This window comes from Argopecten irradians, chromosome 11, assembly GCF_041381155.1.
Source record: "Argopecten irradians isolate NY chromosome 11, Ai_NY, whole genome shotgun sequence".
NCBI classification, from domain to species: Eukaryota; Metazoa; Mollusca; class Bivalvia; order Pectinida; family Pectinidae; genus Argopecten; species Argopecten irradians.
In genome coordinates, this window is record NC_091144.1 from 3,185,920 (window position 1) to 3,205,228 (window position 19,309).

Sequence of the window (19,309 nt, forward strand, 5' to 3'; positions counted from 1 at the left end):
GCCTGACTGGGGTGAGTGTAGTAAGGTGTGAGATACCAGAGTGAGTGGTGTGCCTGACTGGGGTGAGTGTAGTGAGTGTGAGATACCAGAGTTGAGTGCCTGACTTGGGTAAGTGTGAGATACCAGAGTTGTGTGCCTGACTGGGGTGAGTGTAGTGAGTGTGAGATACAAGAGTTGTGTGCCTGACTGGGATGAGTGTAGTGAGTGTGAGATACCAGAGTGGTGTGTCTGACTGGGGTGAGTGTAGTGAGTGTGAGATAACAGAGTTGTGTGCCTGACTGGGGTGAGTGTAGTGAGTGTGAGATACCAGAGTGGTGTGCCTGACTGGGGTGAGTGTAGTGAGTGTGAGATAACAGAGTTGTGTGTCTGACTGGGGTGAGTGTAGTGAGTGTGAGACAACAGAGTGGTGTGCCTGACTGGGGTGAGTGTAGTGAGTGTGAGATAACAGAGTTGTGTTCCTGACTGGGGTGTGTGTAGTGAGTATGAGATAACAGAGTTGTGTGCCTGACTGGGGTGAGTGTAGTGAGTGTGAGATAACAGAGTTGTGTTCCTGACTGGGGTGTGTGTAGTGAGTATGAGATAACAGAGTTGTGTGCCTGACTGGGGTGAGTGTAGTAAGTGTGAGATACCAGAGTGGTGTGCCTGACTGTGGTGAGTGTAGTGAGTGTGAGATACCAGATGTTACGGTCACATATATATTTTTTTAATCATTTTACAGTTTGTATTGTTTCGCGCATTGTAAATACGGAATTTAGTTATCCGCGCTCGGGTCTGTTATTAGCTATAACTGTGTAGCGACAGGTAGATAGCCATGCGTGAACGATAATACTCCACGTGCAGATATATGTACAAGAGCACAAACTACAGATTGTGGTGAGTTTTACCCATTTGTCAATATTATATCATGTACATACCTGTGTATTGCTATCTGTGAGTCTAACAAGTGATTAGTTTAGCCAGGTATCTCCTAATTAACTCACATGTGTAGTGTATTGTAATGTGGCGTGTTGTTTACATACGCGCACATGTACATGCTAGTGTCATTTCTATATAGTATATTAGTTCGTGGAAACATTTAAACTATTCAATTGATGTAATATAGCAAACTATTTTATGATAGCAATATTTATAACGTAAGTTAGTCAATTGTTTACTACTATTGAACGTTTACAATGCCACGTTATATAATCGTGTAGTCGTCACGGTTGAGTGAACCGCACCTGTTGGAATGCGCCAACCATTAAGGCGGAATGCACCGTCATTTTGTAACATCGTGTTAGGTATACATATATTGCTAAATAGTATATTTTATTAATTTTATCATCGAATATAGTGGTGTAAATAGTAAATCTGACATACGTATATTTTAGCTTAAACCCCTGACGATGGTGGATATATTGTGGCACTACTACCACTTCAGCCAAGTGTATATCGTTATACAGTTTCCATAAAGGGTTGCATCGAGGCTTTGATTGGCGGTCCTGTGTGGGCGACGTCTGCAGGTTCTGTGTGAGCCGAGTCTTGGCCTTCGTTCTATGTGAACACTTATGCATTATTTTATGCTGATGCAACGCGTCATGAACTTCGACTTTGTTGACTTTGATATGTATATGTGTTGCTGCATCCAGGTAGCATCAACTTAACCACAAGGTAGCAGCTGGTAGCCAGACCGTGGATTACAGACCACGACAACTCCGGTGATCCTATCTGAGAGACTCTAGGGGTTTATTATAAGTATTGTATGTAATAAGCTTTTATAGGTAGTTTTGTATAATATTGGTTCATATGTGTAATTTGTGCAATAAGTGTATCTAGTTTTACTTAAGGAAAAACCCAAAAACAATCATGTATATTTTGTAAAATAAACCTTGTATATATTGTATAACAGTCTTGGTATCATCCCTTACCACACTTGCATTGCCGAGCTCGTCCATAGTTACAATTTTTGGTGGCAGCGGTGGGATGAAAGGCTATGCAGGCTTGGTCAGGAATGATGATAAAGTAATCATTGTCATATTGTTGTCACTTTAGACTGTTTTGCATAACAGTCATTTTGTTTTCTCCCCAATATTTGATATCAGAGCTATATTCCAATCTTACGTCAGATTCTTCCATATTTTTATTATCCTGTAACCATGTCTTCTGTAAAAGATCTAATAGATATAGGGAAGGATATGGGTCTGGAAGGTGCAGAGTTACTGGCATTTGTCAAAGATGAGCAGGCAAGAGAGAGAGATGAGCGACAGAGGGAAAGAGAGGCAAAGAATAAAGAGGCTGAGAGACAGTTTCAGTTGGAACGCATGAAGCAAGAGGAGAAACATGAACAGGAAAAGATTAAGCTGGAGATGGATCTGGAAACCCAAAGGGAAGAAAGAAGTATCAGAGAGCATAATCGGAAAATCGAACTCCTACAAGAGGAAGCGAAACTTGGGGTCAAGTCTTCGATGGTTGATAAAGATGTACCTGGTGGGGGAGCTAGATGTCCTAAGCTCACTCCATTTGATGAAGACAAAGATAATATGGATTCGTATCTTAGGCGGTTTGAGAGATATGCCACAACACAGAGATGGGACAAGGTGCATTGGGCGACTAACCTGAGCGTACTTTTGAAGGGTCGCGCGCTCGACGTTTTTTCGCGGCTTCCTGTTGACCAGTCACTAGACTATGATGCCCTTAAGGCTGCTCTCCTTAAGCGATTTGAAATGACGGAAGAAGGATTTCGTAAACGGTTTCGGACGGGACGACCAGAGACGGGAGAAACATTTTCACAGTTCGGTGTTCGGATGGAGAGTTATCTCATGCGATGGTTGGAGATGTCAGGTACGGGTCTGACTTTTGATGAATTTAAGGACTTCGTTGTCAGAGATCAGGTTCTTCAAACCTGTGGTCATGATTTGGCACTATTCCTTAAGGAACGCGCTCCAAGGACATTGGCAGAAATGACGAAGCTGGCCGATCAGTACGCCGAGGCTCGCGGAAATCCATCGAATCTGGTTAAACCTAAGTTCACTAGTTCCAAGCAAGGTAATGGTGGGAGTCGCACACAAACAACGGATGGGAAATCGTCTGAGAAGAAAGATGTAAAAGCTGCAGGAATTAACGGCAGGCATTGCTATATTTGCAAGAAGACAGATCATTTGGCTAATAGGTGTCCGAAGAGAGATTCCCATAAGGTTGGGACAGTAGACTCTGAGACGTCAGAGCCGAAGAGTAAAGGGAAATCCACTAGTCAGAAGTCATGTTCCTTCATCAGTTCGAGCGAAGACGAGTCTGAAGACTTGAACATGCCTGTTTCATGCGGTACATCGGCGGTTAAGATGCCTGTGGTAATGGGTTATGTCGGTAACCAGCATGTCTCTGTGTTACGGGATTCCGGTTGTGGAAAGGCGGTTGTACGTAAGAGCTTAGTATCACCAGAGGAAATGACAGGGAAGATGGAAACTTGTAAACTCGCCGATGGCACAGTTCTACATCTACCTACGGCTAGCATTAGGGTCGACACCCCTTACTATACCGGTCAAGTGGAAGCTTGGGTTATGGAGACGCCGATTTATGATCTTATGTTAGGAAATATGGATAACGTTAGGCCAGCAGAGGAACCTGATAGTAAGTGGACTCGTAGTCCTGAGGTAAATGCGGTTCAAACGAGAGCACAAGCGCGTCAGCAGACCACTTATAGACCACTAAAAGTACCGAAGGATCTAGGTGATATTGACCCACATAAGTTTCAGGATGCTCAACAGACTGATGAAAGTTTGGCAAATATCCGGAAGTTTGTTCAAAGTGGAGAAGTTAAAGAGAGACAAGACGGCAGTTCGTCTTCATTTGCTCTGCGTCAGGGTCTGATATATAGGGAATACAAGGGATCATCAAAGATGCAAGAGCGGAGGATTAAACAATTAGTTGTTCCAGCGCAGTACAGAAATTTTGTTCTTCGATTGGCTCACGACTCTGTAATGGCAGGTCATCTCGGAGCGAAGCGTACCGCAGATCGCATTTTGCTTGAGTTTTACTGGCCAGGAGTTATCGCCGATGTATCTCGTTATTGTCGTTCTTGCGACGTTTGTCAAAGAACATTCCCTAAGGGACGAGTAACCAAAGTTCCCCTCGGCAGGATGCCACTTATTGATGTACCCTTCCAGCGTGTTGCAATCGATTTAGTTGGACCACTGCAGCCAGCCACTGACCGTGGTAATCGGTACATCCTCACCTTAGTGGATTACGCCACACGGTATCCTGAAGCTGTTGCGTTACGAGGTATTGAAGCTGAAAGGGTAGCCGAAGCTCTTGTAGATATTTACAGCAGAGTGGGAGTACCAAGGGAGGTCTTGACTGACCAGGGATCACAATTTACGTCGGAGGTTATGCGGGAAGTCAGCAGGTTGTTATCTATTCGCCAGCTCACAACAACTCCTTACCACCCGATGTGTAACGGCCTTGTAGAAAGGTATAATGGAACACTCAAACAGATGCTCAGAAGAATGTGCAGCGAACGTCCGAAAGACTGGGACAGATATTTAAATGCACTGCTGTTTTCCTATCGAGAAGTTCCACAGGAAAGCTTAGGATTTTCACCATTTGAGCTTCTCTATGGAAGAGTAATCAGAGGTCCCATGAGAATTCTAAAAGAGTTATGTGCCAAAGACGTTCCGGATCCTGAGGTGAAAACAACCTACCAATATGTCGTCGATCTTAGAGAACGTCTTGAGGAAACATGCAAACTTGCTCAGGAGCACCTCAAGTTGGCTAAGATACAGCAAGCTCATTGGTACAACAAGAAAGCAAAAGAACGGAAAATGAAGCCTGGAGAGAAAGTTCTTATTCTATTACCAACAAAACGGAACAAGCTACTCATGCAATGGAAAGGCCCATATGAGATCATTGCGCGGAAAGGTCCCATGGACTACAGCGTCTGTATTAATGGGAAATTGAAGGTTCTTCATGCTAACCTTCTACGACAATACACTGAGAGGACTTCATCATCTGACAACGCGGGTATTCTTGCGATAGCATGTGCTGGTATCGTTGAAGACGATCTTGAAGATGCTAACGATGAAACGACACCACAAGATCTCATCCAACTGCCAAACCCGGTCAGAACCGAAGCTGTTGAGGATGTTATGGTTTCGGATGATCTTACATCAGATCAACGGAATGAGGTGAAATGCTTGCTAAATAGATATGATGATGTACTGTCAGATGTTCCAGGAACAACTCATCTTGTTCAACATGAAATCAGAACCACGGTTACTGAACCAGTCAAAGCGAAGAATCATCCTTTGCCCTATCACATGAAAGAGACAATCCAAAAAGAAGTTGAGAAGATGTTACAGATGGGGGTCATAGAACCATCTGATTCGCCATATTCTGCTCCCGTGGTTATAGTTAGGAAAAAAGATGGCACAAACCGCTTTTGTATCGACTACCGTCAGCTTAATCGAGTTACGATATTCGACGCGGAGCCTATGCCAAACGCGGAAGAGATATTTGCTAGGCTAGCTGGAAATCATTACTTTTCAAGATTGGATTTAAGCAAGGGATACTGGCAAGTTCCCGTAGCCGAGTCATCTAAACAGAAAACCGCATTCACAACCCCAGTGGGGCTCTTCCAATTCGTCGTAATGCCCTTCGGTCTTGTGAACGCGCCTGCGACATTTTGTCGGCTCATGAGGATTCTACTCAAGGGGATGCGCAATATCGAGAGTTTCATCGACGACATACTGATTTACACGAAAACCTGGGAACAACATCTTGAGGTCCTGAAGGAACTGTTCGGAAAACTAAGGAAGGCAGGAATCACCGCTAGACCAACAAAATGCGCCATAGGATATCGTAGCTTGGAATGTTTGGGCCACATGGTTGGTGAACAGCGTTTGCAGCCACATCCTGCAAAAGTCAAGGCTATCATGGAATCGACTGTCCCCGAGACAAAGAAACAAGTCCGATCATTCATTGGATTAGCGGGGTACTACAGGAAATTTGTCCCTGATTTTGCAACCATTGCGGCACCGCTGACTGATCTGACACGCAAAGGACAGCCGAACAGAGTAATCTGGAAAGATGCGCAGGACATAGCCTTCAATACGCTAAAGAAACTACTGTCTTCAGATCCGATTCTGAAACTTCCTGATTTAGACGCTCCCTTCATACTGCGAACAGATGCGTCCGATTACGGGATCGGAGCGATCCTTCTTCAGGAAGAGGATAACATTCCACACCCAGTAGCCTATGCGAGCCGGAAGCTCAAAGGAGGAGAAACGTCATACTCTGTTATAGAGAAAGAGTGTCTAGCAGTCGTGTGGGGAATTGCCAAGTTTGAGAGATACCTCTATGGAAGACAATTCGTATTGGAGACAGATCACCAACCCTTACTCTACTTGCATAAGTCGAAAGGAACCAATGCTCGACTTATGCGATGGGCCCTACAACTGCAACCTCACAGATTCCGTATCCAGGCCATTAGGGGTAGCGAAAATGTAGGCGCAGATTTTTTGAGTAGGGTGTAGACTATTTCCCTAGATTTTTCTAGAGATTTTCCAGTAAAATATCGTGACCTTCTTGTAAAATAAAAGTTGCTGTATGCACCCCAACGTTTATTCTTTTAGCGGGGGCATATGTTACGGTCACATATATATTTTTTTAATCATTTTACAGTTTGTATTGTTTCGCGCATTGTAAATACGGAATTTAGTTATCCGCGCTCGGGTCTGTTATTAGCTATAACTGTGTAGCGACAGGTAGATAGCCATGCGTGAACGATAATACTCCACGTGCAGATATATGTACAAGAGCACAAACTACAGATTGTGGTGAGTTTTACCCATTTGTCAATATTATATCATGTACATACCTGTGTATTGCTATCTGTGAGTCTAACAAGTGATTAGTTTAGCCAGGTATCTCCTAATTAACTCACATGTGTAGTGTATTGTAATGTGGCGTGTTGTTTACATACGCGCACATGTACATGCTAGTGTCATTTCTATATAGTATATTAGTTCGTGGAAACATTTAAACTATTCAATTGATGTAATATAGCAAACTATTTTATGATAGCAATATTTATAACGTAAGTTAGTCAATTGTTTACTACTATTGAACGTTTACAATGCCACGTTATATAATCGTGTAGTCGTCACGGTTGAGTGAACCGCACCTGTTGGAATGCGCCAACCATTAAGGCGGAATGCACCGTCATTTTGTAACATCGTGTTAGGTATACATATATTGCTAAATAGTATATTTTATTAATTTTATCATCGAATATAGTGGTGTAAATAGTAAATCTGACATACGTATATTTTAGCTTAAACCCCTGACGATGGTGGATATATTGTGGCACTACTACCACTTCAGCCAAGTGTATATCGTTATACAGTTTCCATAAAGGGTTGCATCGAGGCTTTGATTGGCGGTCCTGTGTGGGCGACGTCTGCAGGTTCTGTGTGAGCCGAGTCTTGGCCTTCGTTCTATGTGAACACTTATGCATTATTTTATGCTGATGCAACGCGTCATGAACTTCGACTTTGTTGACTTTGATATGTATATGTGTTGCTGCATCCAGGTAGCATCAACTTAACCACAAGGTAGCAGCTGGTAGCCAGACCGTGGATTACAGACCACGACAACTCCGGTGATCCTATCTGAGAGACTCTAGGGGTTTATTATAAGTATTGTATGTAATAAGCTTTTATAGGTAGTTTTGTATAATATTGGTTCATATGTGTAATTTGTGCAATAAGTGTATCTAGTTTTACTTAAGGAAAAACCCAAAAACAATCATGTATATTTTGTAAAATAAACCTTATATATATTGTATAACAGTCTTGGTATCATCCCTTACCACACTTGCATTGCCGAGCTCGTCCATAGTTACACCAGAGTTGTGTGCCTGACTTGGGTAAGTGTGAGATACCAGAGTTGTGTGCCTGACTGGGGTGAGTGTAGTGAGTGTGAGATACAAGAGTTGTGTGCCTGACTGGGGTGAGTGTAGTGAGTGTGAGATACCAGAGTGGTGTGCCTGACTGGGGTGAGTGTAGTGAGTGTGAGATAACAGAGTTGTGTGTCTGACTGGGGTGTGTGTAGTGAGTGTGAGATACCAGAGTTGTGTGCCTGACTTGGGTAAGTGTGAGATACAAGAGTTTTGTGCCTGACTGGGGTGAGTGTAGTGAGTGTGAGATACAAGAGTTGTGTGCCTGACTGGGGTGAGTGTAGTGAGTTTGAGATAACAGAGTTGTGTGTCTGACTGGGGTGTGTGTAGTAAGTGTGAGATAACAGAGTTGTGTGCCTGACTGGGGTGTGTGTAGTGAGTGTGAGATAACAGAGTTGTGTGTCTGACTGGGGTGTGTGTAGTGAGTGTGAGATAACAGAGTTGTGTGTCTGACTGGGGTGAGTGTAGTGAGTGTAAGATACCAGAGTGGTGTGCCTGACTGGGGGTGAGTGTAGTGAGTGTGAGATAACGGAGTTGTGTGCCTGACTTGGGTGAGTGTAGTGAGTGTGAGATAACAGAGTTGTGTTCCTGACTGGGGTGTGTGCAGTGAGTGTGAGATACCAGAGTTGTGTGCCTGACTGGGGTGTGTATAGTAAGTGTGAGATAACAGAGTTGTGTGTCTGACTGGGGTGAGTGTAGTGAGTGTGAGATAACAGAGTTGTGTGCCTGACTGGGGTGAGTGTAGTGAGTGTGAGATACCAGAGTTGTGTGCCTGACTGGGGTGAGTGTAGTGAGTGTGAGATACCAGAGTTGTGTGCCTGACTGGGGTGAGTGTAGTGAGTGAGTGTGAGATAACAGAGTTGTGTGCCTGACTGGGGTGAGTGTAGTGAGTGTGAGATAAATGAGTATAACAGAGTTGTGTGCCTGACTGGGGTGAGTGTAGTGAGTGTGAGATACCAGAGTTGTGTGCCTGACTGGGGTGAGTGTAGTGAGTGTGAGATAACAGAGTTGTGTGTCTGACTGGGGTGAGTGTAGTGAGTTTGAGATAACAGAGTTGTGTGTCTGACTGGGGTGTGTGTAGTGAGTTTGAGATAACAGAGTTGTGTGCCTGACTGGGGTGAGTGTAGTGAGTGTGAGATAACAGAGTTGTGTGCCTGACTGGGGTGAGTGTAGTGAGTGTGAGATACCAGAGTGGTGTGCCTGACTGGGGTGAGTGTAGTGAGTGTGAGATAACAGAGTGGTGTGCCTGACTGGGGTGAGTGTAGTGAGTGTGAGATACAAGAGTTGTGTGCCTCACTGGGGTGAGTGTAGTGAGTGGGAGATAACATAGTTGCGTGCGTGACTGGGGTGAGTGTAGTGAGTGTGAGATAACAGAGTTGTGTGCCTAACTGGGGTGCGTGTTGTGAGTGTGAGATAACAGAGTTGTGTTCCTGACTGGGGTGTGTGTAGTGAGTGTGAGATAACAGAGTGGTGTGCCTGAATGGGGTGAGTGTAGTGAGTGTGAGATAACAGAGTTGTGTGTCTGACTGGGGTGAGTGTAGTGAGTTTGAGATAACAGAGTTGTGTGCCTGACTGGGGTGTGTGTAGTGAGTGTGAGATAACAGAGTGGTGTGCCTGACTGGGGTGAGTGTAGTGAGTGTGAGACAACAGAGTTGTGTGTCTGACTGGGGTGTGTGTAGTAAGTGTGAGATAACAGAGTGGTGTGCCTGACTGGGGTGAGTGTAATGAGTGTGAGATAACAGAGTTGTGTGCCTGACTGGGGTGTGTGTAGTGAGTGTGAGATAACAGAGTTGTGTGTCTGACTGGAGTGAGTGTAGTGAGTGTGAGATACCAGAGTGGTGTGCCTGACTGGGGTGAGTGTAGTGAGTGTGAGATAACAGAGTTGTGTGCCTAAATGGGGTGAGTGTAGTGAGTGTGAGATAACAGAGTTGTGTGTCTGACTTGGGTGTGTGTAGTAAGTGTGAAATACCAGAGTTGCCTGCCTGACTGGAATGAATGACATCAGAGATTATATATCAGACAACAGTACATATGTAAACTTCCTCATTCTTAACACTCTGTCTGTTACTTCACTGAAACCTTGTTATCTTAAAACAGCAAAAGTCTAGCACACAATTATCTATAAGTATGATAACACTGTACTGGTCACCTTTGGCATGAACATTTCTTCACAATTTTGAATGCAAGACATATTATATATACATGAAAGTTTCATCCACAAAATATTTCATTGTTAAATCACACATATTCTCATAGTCATATTGCAAAATTTTAATTCACCTAAGTTGATATTTGTATTATTTTTAGTCCAATGTTTGAACGACAACAATAATCAGCTACGCTACCAATATGGTAACTTGAGCATTACTGTACTTTTACCCAACTTGCTTTTGCGGCTCTTAAATTTCGCGATTTCTTTTTCAATACTTAGTGAAGAATAGATTTCACAAATTTCAAACTTAAATGGAAATATATATCAATATAAGCAAGATTCATATGCATTGGCAGAGATATGCATTTGCCACCAATGCATATGATTCATACATTGGGTGTAACGTTACAAGATTCATATGCATCGATGGAGATATATGCATTCGTAAATTTACTGACATTGCGAAACTAGAACACTGACACGTCAGAAAGGGCCCCGCTATGTGTCTGACGTGCTTAAGTGGAAAAGTAGTATTTTGACAACGAATTCTTCCGTGTTAGCTATATGTTGCTAATAAATAATTAATGTCAACATTAATTGGGAAACCGATGATGGTACATTATTATAATTCTTTGGAAAAAGTCTTCCAAGTATTTAACTTGAATCCTGATTCCAAGCTAACATTATATTAAGAGCATACAATTAACTCAAATAAATTTGACCTTGACCTTCGACTTAGTAACCTTGGCCCATGACCTTACCTTTGGACAGTCAACTCCTTGTTTAATTCTGAACAACTTTGCATCATAATGTTATAACAAAATGTTTATCAGTTAAGAGCAACAACATTGTGATTTTTTTAAATGTTAAAATCCAAGATGGCCGATTTTTTAATTTAATTTCAGCCTGAAAAATTACCAAGCAGATCTAGGATGGATGGGGAATCATCATGTAAAATATGGGGAAAATACTCCACTCCCTTCCATCATTAATGTGCAAAAGAAAAAAAACGGACAGACGGACGGACGGACAGACGGACAACCTGATTACTATAGGGCACCCGCATCTCGATGCGGGGCCCTAATTAATGAAAGTAAAATTGCATGCAAAAGGAATTTGGTTTACAGCCAGCTCAACCAAGCTAGCCTGTCTATCAACCTAGCTAGTCAGTCTATCAACCAAGCTTGCCTGTCTATCAACCAAGCTAGTCTGTCTATCAACCTAGCTAGCCTGTCTATCAACCAAGCTAGCCTGTCTATCAACCTAGCTAGCCTGTCTATCAACCTAGCTAGCCTGTCTATCAACCAAGCTAGCCTGTCTATCAACCTAGCTAGCCTGTCTATCAACCTAGCTAGGCTGTCTATCAACCAAGCTAGCCTGTCTATCAACCTAGCTAGTCTGTCTATCAACCTAGCTAACCTGTCTATCAACCTAGCTAGCCTGTCTATCAACCTAGCTAGTCTGTCTATCAACCTAGCTAGTCTGTCTATCAACCTAGCTAGTCTGTCTATCATCCTAGCTAACCTGTCTATCAACCTAGCTAGTCTGTCTATCAACCAAGCTAGCCTGTATATACTTTGGTACAAAATCTCTCTTTCTCTGTTGATATACTTTGGTACAAAATCTCTCTTTCTCTGTTGATATACTTTGCTACAAAATCTCTCTTTCTCTGTTGATATACTTTGGTACAAATCTCCACTTTCTCCGTTGATATACTTTGGTACAAAATCTCTCTAACAGAGTTAGAAAATCAAGTCACACACAAGAGGTCAATGGGGCCTGTACCATGCACCTACATGTACCAATGGCTGGATAGAGATGAACTGTTTATTTGAAGTATCTAATGCTACTCAGATACTCCTCTGAGATATTCCTCTTGCTAGTCCTAATCACAATTATCACAGTTAATAATCTATCAAGCCCAGGAGCCTGAAGATGATATTTGAAATACATCACACAGTCCAGTCTACATCAGGTCTCATTGAATTTCTGAAACCACTGGTAAAATACTTACTACATGTAACATGTAAGTAGTAAACTGTACACCCAATACTGTATCAAACATTCACTTTGTAGTCAAAAGTGTGATATACGAGGAAAATGGTGATTGATGATAGAAACTTGGTGGATCCTACTCCACCAATATTAGAGGTTAACATAATGAGACTCATATTTAATATTACATCATGTGACATATCCATCCAATGGAATCAGGGTGGAATAATACACAGTTTGTTAGTGACCTAATACAGAAGAATATTGGGTGATTTGTATCAGGTGAGTCGAGACTGATAGGAGTAGGCAGATCCATGTATGACTGAACCTCTTGGCATTGTCCTTCAAAAAAGGATTGGTCAGTTCATAATGCTTACGTTTAACAGCTAAGGCCATACAAACAAATAGGTTAACAGCTAAGGCCATACAAACAAATAGGTTAACAGCTAAGGCCATACAAACAAATAGGTTAACAGCTAAGGCCATACAAACAAATAGGTTAACAGCTAAGGCCATACAAACAAATAGGTTAACAGCTAAGGCCATACAAACAAATATTTGTGTTTCTGGTAACCCTACTGACCCTATAAAATCAGTGTCTATACCCAAAATGTTTTTATCAGGCAAACAAATAACGACCAAAAATATTGCTTTAAAGGGACAATTCAATGAGGATATTTATGTTCCATAACTACGAAGCAAAATATGACATAAATATTTTATTCTATATTCCTTAAGAAGTATTGACAAATTCCCTTACATTATTTTGATCGACACCATTGAAATTCCAAATCGTTGATCAAAATGATTAAGCAGATATAACATGTACACTATACCCATCATACTCACATACATTAAATCAAATGCAATACATAACCACTGAGGAGTTGGTGAAATTATATTTAGACAAGAACATGCATCTAATAACGTAAACATTATACTACTGTCAGAGCGCTTTGAGTAGTTTTTGACAAAAATTTCTTTACTACACTGGCAAAGGCCAGGGTTCGGCATACAAGACATCCCACTACTATGTGTAATGGCGGACAGTAGGTGAGTTTGAACATTTTACATACATTTCACTACAGAGTGGGGGGGTGGGGGGGTGGGGGGGTGGGGGGGGGAAGCTGGATTAATTTTTATCAAGCTACAAATTTGGCTTGGTACATATAAAAACTAAATTACGGTATATTTAGTTCATCCATCGAAAGGAGGCCAGGTGAGGGGAAGAGAAACATCCCTTTTTTAAATTCGAATCTCTGTACATTCATCAAATCCTGAAAACACAAAAAGAGATATTTTGTGAGTTCCATGAACTACAAATTTAAATCCAGTGCATCCCCTGCAATCTACCAATAGGCCAGTATAAATGAGACATGTAAATATACACATTATCTATGGTGTTACAGGATGCTATTTTAGTTTTCCTAAGGACTTATGTCCTGAGTGTAATATGTACCTCACACATGTACATATTGTAGCCTTCACACCAATCATCCCAAACACTAATCATCCAGATGAAGGCTAAAGTTGTCCTTTTTCTGGAGTTTTTTTTTTCGTTTTTTTTTTTTTTTTTTAATTTTTTTAATCTTATTTTTTTTTTTTTTGGCGTTCACATAATGATAGGTTTTACTTCCCATTGAGTGAGAAATAAATCAGGAAATAACCCTTGGACAGAAAGGTTAACTCCAATACAATTTAAATGCCTAAATAGCTCAAGTTCTACAGTACACTTTTGCGTTATTTCTTGTGTGTGTGTTTTATCAAAAGACCACAAAACAGGAAAAAAAAGTAAGCCAGCCATGGCCTAACCATTATTGTACATTATACATGTATTCAAAGTAGCACAACATACACTGTCTTAGTCAACTGATGAACTTCTTACCTTCATTTAGTCTTAAAGAAGAACATATACTTCAATGTACTTTTAAAGGGCCACTACCTTTCCAAAACGGCTTTTGAATTTTAAAATGGGAATATAAAACGAAATTGATAATTTCATAGAGTCACAGAAGTTGTTAACTTACCATTAATACTACATTAATTTACCATTAATACTACATTAACTTACCATTAATACTACATTAACTTACCATTAATACTACATTAACTTACCATTAAACTACATTAACTTACATTAATACTACATTAACTTACCATTAATACTACATTAACTTACCATTAACATTACAACTACATTAACTTACCATTAATACTACATTAACTTACCATTAACACTACATTAACTTACCATTAATACTACATTAACTTACCATTAATACTACATTAACTTACCATTAATACTACATTAACTTACCATTAATACTACATTAACTTACCATTAATACTACATTAACTTACCATTAATACTACATTAACTTACCATTAATACTACATTAACTTACCATTAATACTACATTAACTTACCATTAATACTACATTAACAATACCTTCTTAACAATTTAATTTAAATAAATCTATTGCTATCTTGGTATTGTTTGGTGTTATAACATCCTTGTAGGCCATTGATATGTTTTTTTCTTATATTATTATTGTTCTTAAGAAACTTTAAATTTTTGTTTTGAAAAGGTAGTGAGCCTTTAATAGGGATTCACAAATTCACAATTTACAGTTTTCATAGTATTACCTTGTTATGTATCCTCGATACTCCAAGGGTTCCGATCACTTAGGATCTCTACAGCCCTGGACTATCCCATATGTAAAACTGAAGGCAGCTCAGAGGAAACAATCTGAACCAATCACAGGTCAGCAAAAATTTCCTTTGACAACTACAGAGCGACCCCCGAAATCAAAGCAACACAGTCAACCACAGTGTACCATTATACCACTCTTTTGATGTACGTCACTCTCCTAAATAACCTATTCTGTTCTGTTGCCTCCCATTTTACCAGCTAGAGGTGTAGAGATCGTAAGTGATGGAGCCCCTAGAATATGGAGGATGAGTGTTATCAAGGAAAAACTAATGGTCTCATAGAGGTTTAGCCATGTAATTGCCTTCTATAGAAACATTTTTACATTATCAAATGAATTCAATATATGTAATATACTTAGGCTAAAAGAGCAATTATATCAAGCTCAAAATTTGATGTTGAGGAGGACATAGTGAATTATGTAAAATGTAAAGGGGGGATAATTTGTTTTAGAAAGTTATCTAAAATGTAAAGGGGAGATAATTTGTTTTAGAAAGTTATCTAAAATGTAAAGGGGAGATAATTTGTTTTAGAAAGTTATCTAAAATGTAAAGGGGAGATAATTTGTTTTAGAAAGTTATCTAAAATGTAAAGGGGAGATAATTTGTTTTAGAAAGTTATCTAAAATGTAAAGGGGAGATAATTTATTTAAGAAAGTTATCTAAAATGTAAAGGGGAGATAATTTGTTTTAGAAAGTTATCTAAAATGTAAAGGGGAGATAATTTGTTTTAGAAAGTTATCTAAAATGTAAAGGGGAGATAATTTGTTTTAGAAAGTTAGCTAAAACGTCATGGGGAGATAATTTGTTTTCGAAAGTAATTCCCTGTTTGATTAAAAATATAGTGTCTAATAAAATTCTTATTATTTCATAATGTTAACATTATGTGTTTTGTATCAAGGTTTTACTAATCTGACAGTTTAGTGTGTTTATCTGAATTTACCTTCTCAGTTGCCAATTTACAGGTGAGTACTGTCAAACTTCTAGATGCTTTGCAAGACATTTTACATTAATATATAATTTATTTTACTGACTTGAAATGTCACTCATGATCACAGATTCCCAGCTGTAGGCAATATAATGCCTTATCTATTTAGTTTTTAAATAGCTATTCAGGACTTCTCAGCAGGAGCCATTATAAGACAATATGTTTTGTAAGTTTATAGAAATTTGAGAACTGATGCTTACTGTGCCTAGATATATAAAGTGTGAACTATTTGGTACTGTAGTTTTTATTATTTTATTTCCGTGCTTCAGATTTAAGATAATAAGACATTACATGTTAGTCAGCATGTACATACTGTATTAATGTCAATATTATGTTCTATGTATAATCACAGGAACTTGATGCTCTTTCAATAACACTGTAGCATAAATATATGTGGTGTATATTTAAAGATGCTCCACCGCCGACAGAGCATACATGATATTCATCATTTGAACAATAATTGGTGTTTAATCGTGTATATAATAGTATAATTAACACAAAAGATAATATAAAATAATTTATTTTGCCTTTGGTGCATGCGCATTCAGTAGTTCATTCCATATAGGTTATTGGGCTACGGATTTTTTCGGGATGCAATTAATTATTTTTCATATTTTTAACTTGAAGTAAAATAAGATGCTCAAAATTTTCAATGGTAGTAATGGTGTAACGTAAGTAACTTTTGTAACTAAAGAAACATACTAAATCGTCTGCTCCTATTTTTAATAGTAAAAAAATACCATTTGTCAGCGGTGGAGCAATTGTCAGCGGTGGAGCATGTTTAATTATTTATCATTGATAGACAAGTTCCTGTGGTGTAATCAATATACAGTACATATATATATATACAAATACTCACATGTATGATGTATTTATACATGTAAATTCTAAGTATATGTACATGTAGTTGGTTACTTTCTAACTTTAATACAATGTATAGGGTACATAGACTACATATATGTATTCTTCTGCAGTAAGTTACATCTGTACGTGTTTATACATGTAATTAAGTTAATTATGCATTTGGTGATACGTGTAGTTACAATAACCCAAACTTTGGTCATTTCGAAAGACCCATAACATTGATAATATCTACATCTACAAACGAAAGTACCTTATACTTACTATTATATATACCCGGTCAGCTGTTCAACGACAGTACCCACTTAAAATATTACAGGTCTGTATATCTGATGTAGAGGTTATCAACCACAATATATGACGGTCTCTGGTTTATCACATAAAAACAAATGTCGTGACCGTTAAATCTTTGTCACTTCCTGGTTCTCCAATTGTCGACTGAGGAGACGTACGGAGTACTTAGTTTCTGTTTATGTATACAGCTACCGGTGAATACACAATTACATACCCCGTCACTCAATACTTGTACAGTCAGGTATTAAACGTACAGGTGTTCTGCTACCGACATATACCCGATAAAAAACACGCCAGTTTCCTCATTACGCTAAACCTGTATCCATCAGCTTTACATTAACCGGCAAATTAATGAATTAATTCTTTATCCTGCTTCCTCTATATAGTTTTAACTGGAATTCCTCTCCCTTGTTCTAGCGAATTATCATTTTAAGCTACATGTAGTTGTAGATCTATATACAAAATATTACACAATCCACGACACGTGCCGCATACTATTCATCATGTAAGTGGCAGAACAGAACTGATACACTATATATACAAAATGTAGCCTAGAAATAAAATACAACGTATACATATGTACTTATATGTCAGTCTAGAACCAGGTTCCTCAATTCATTTCTATAACCCTGCAGTTAGGGCGTTAGAATTGTACCTGCTGCTCGTATTGATCGTAAAATGCGACTAAATTTGAGATTCTTTCTTTTCTCTTCATCCTAACTGACTTTATCCTTCCTAATGCCTCCCTTGGCACCGCCTCTCATTTGGCCTTGAAATGAGCGTTCGCCCCTGTGAGGGGGTATAGTTAACCCTAATCCAATAATATTAGATCTCGATATTGAGAAACTTCTGATGTGCAATATACAACGCAATAATCAAAAGTGTCTCGTCGTGCTATACCTCTAACATTGTTGGAGTAAGTTAACCCGTACCCATTCCAACTCGTACCCTCCAACCCGTACCCAAAATATTTGGCGAGCTCGTACCCATGATTGGCTAACCCGTACCTATCAAGTTTCATTGTTTTTTTTTTTTTTTTTTTTGTTAAATTTAATTACGGGTATTTCTGTGTATATGATTCAATATATCACTGGCCTAAATAACGCATAATTGAGTCAACGTTGATATATTCCAATACCTGGTAAAATCAGAAAATATCTGGTAACAAGCTATATACTTTTCAAGATTACAAATACACTACAATACATTATTCAGTAATGTTATATTTACATACACTTGCACTTTGATTTATTTTACAAGGTATAATATCTGTAATAATTTTGTGTATTAAGTACAATTCTAAATCATCTTCCGTGCCCGTTGTGACTCAACTTCGCTAACCAAGGGTATTTAGACCGATTCTCTTTCTACTAAGAGAATCGGTCTAAATACCCTTGGCTAGCGAAGTTGGTTGTGACTTCACACGGCAAATGTTTAATCATTTTAAAAGCTGCCGTACAAATAATGTGGGTTTTTGTCAAGAAAACATACGTTAATTTTTGTTATATCACAAATAAACCATATTTATAATCAAATATAACTAATGTATAGAATAAATCTTGGTTTAACAGCGCTCTTTATACATCGTTATTTTCTCTCTTTCCACTCAAGGTTGCATTCACATGTATAAATTAAAACATATTTGAAATTTACTGGCGCATATTTCAACTTACGAGGTACTGTGCAAAGTTTCAATGATTCAAAATGGCGGAGATATAACACTTCAATTGTCCTTTCGGCGATTTTATTTTGTGTGTTGGATGTTGTGTAAAATGTAGTTGTACGAATGTGATGAGATTACATTATGTGACCAAAGGGAGATAATCGTCACTCTAATTGTACGAGTTATTCCCCATTGGTCGAAGATCTTCACAAGAAAGGAGAATGAAAGTGGAGTTGAAACCAAACATATGTGTTTTTTGACACAACTGTAGTTTGGTAAAAGACTTCAAGTACTACAAGTTTATTCAGAATATCTTTGTATAGAAGATCAAAAGGCGTCTGAGAGGCGGACCAGAGAGTCAAATTAAAAATACTATATCAATACATCGGAGGATATCAATACATCGGAGGAAATCACGTGTTTTGATCGCGATAAAATCTAGTTAAATATGTTCTTAGAAGTTGAAATAATTTTCAATTTTATTCCTTATGCCATCTGCATCCGATTATTGCGATGTTGTGTGTCATTATTTGGTTTTGTATTGATGTACAGTAGCAGAATACACTTTATACCATCTTCACCGTCTTGTGCAGAATTTGGTAATATCGGGTTGAATAGTTAAAAAACACAATTTAGCCGATACTGAGCTATGTATTACGATTTGTTTTTCATGCATTGACAAATTTTCTATTTTAATATATTGTAATTTTCTCTAA

At 39.1% G+C, this 19,309-nt stretch overlaps 2 protein-coding genes across 3 annotated transcripts in view; one reads left to right on the forward strand and one right to left on the reverse strand.

The window, feature by feature from the left end:
* The window catches only part of LOC138334308 (uncharacterized), an 88,343-nt gene extending 71,130 nt beyond the window's left edge, over positions 1-17,213 (reverse strand). The window contains exon 1 of one of the 2 annotated variants that reach the window (XM_069282946.1): positions 16,901-17,213. The gene's annotated coding sequence lies outside the window, so the exon portion shown is untranslated. The remainder of the gene's footprint in view (positions 1-16,900) is intronic. The other variant, XM_069282949.1, reaches the window with a different exon arrangement.
* Positions 683-4,336, forward strand: LOC138335673 (uncharacterized). The gene is made up of 3 exons (XM_069284834.1): positions 683-873; positions 1,371-4,274; positions 4,307-4,336. The coding sequence occupies exons 2-3, from the start codon at positions 2,136-2,138 to the stop codon at positions 4,334-4,336; spliced, it is 2,169 nt and encodes a 722-aa protein (XP_069140935.1). The 5' UTR covers positions 683-873; positions 1,371-2,135.
* Positions 17,214-19,309: the final 2,096 nt, after the last annotated feature.

What these genes read in the sequence shown, in the direction of transcription:
- LOC138335673 (XM_069284834.1), top strand. Translation starts at nt 2,136, where the DNA reads ATGTCTTCTGTAAAAGATCTAATAGATATAGGGAAGGATATGGGTCTG. An exon ending in GAGGTATTGAAGCTGAAAGG is followed by an intron (nt 4,275 to 4,306) that starts GTAGCCGAAGCT and finishes TATTTACAGCAG; the next exon opens with AGTGGGAGTACCAAGGGAGG.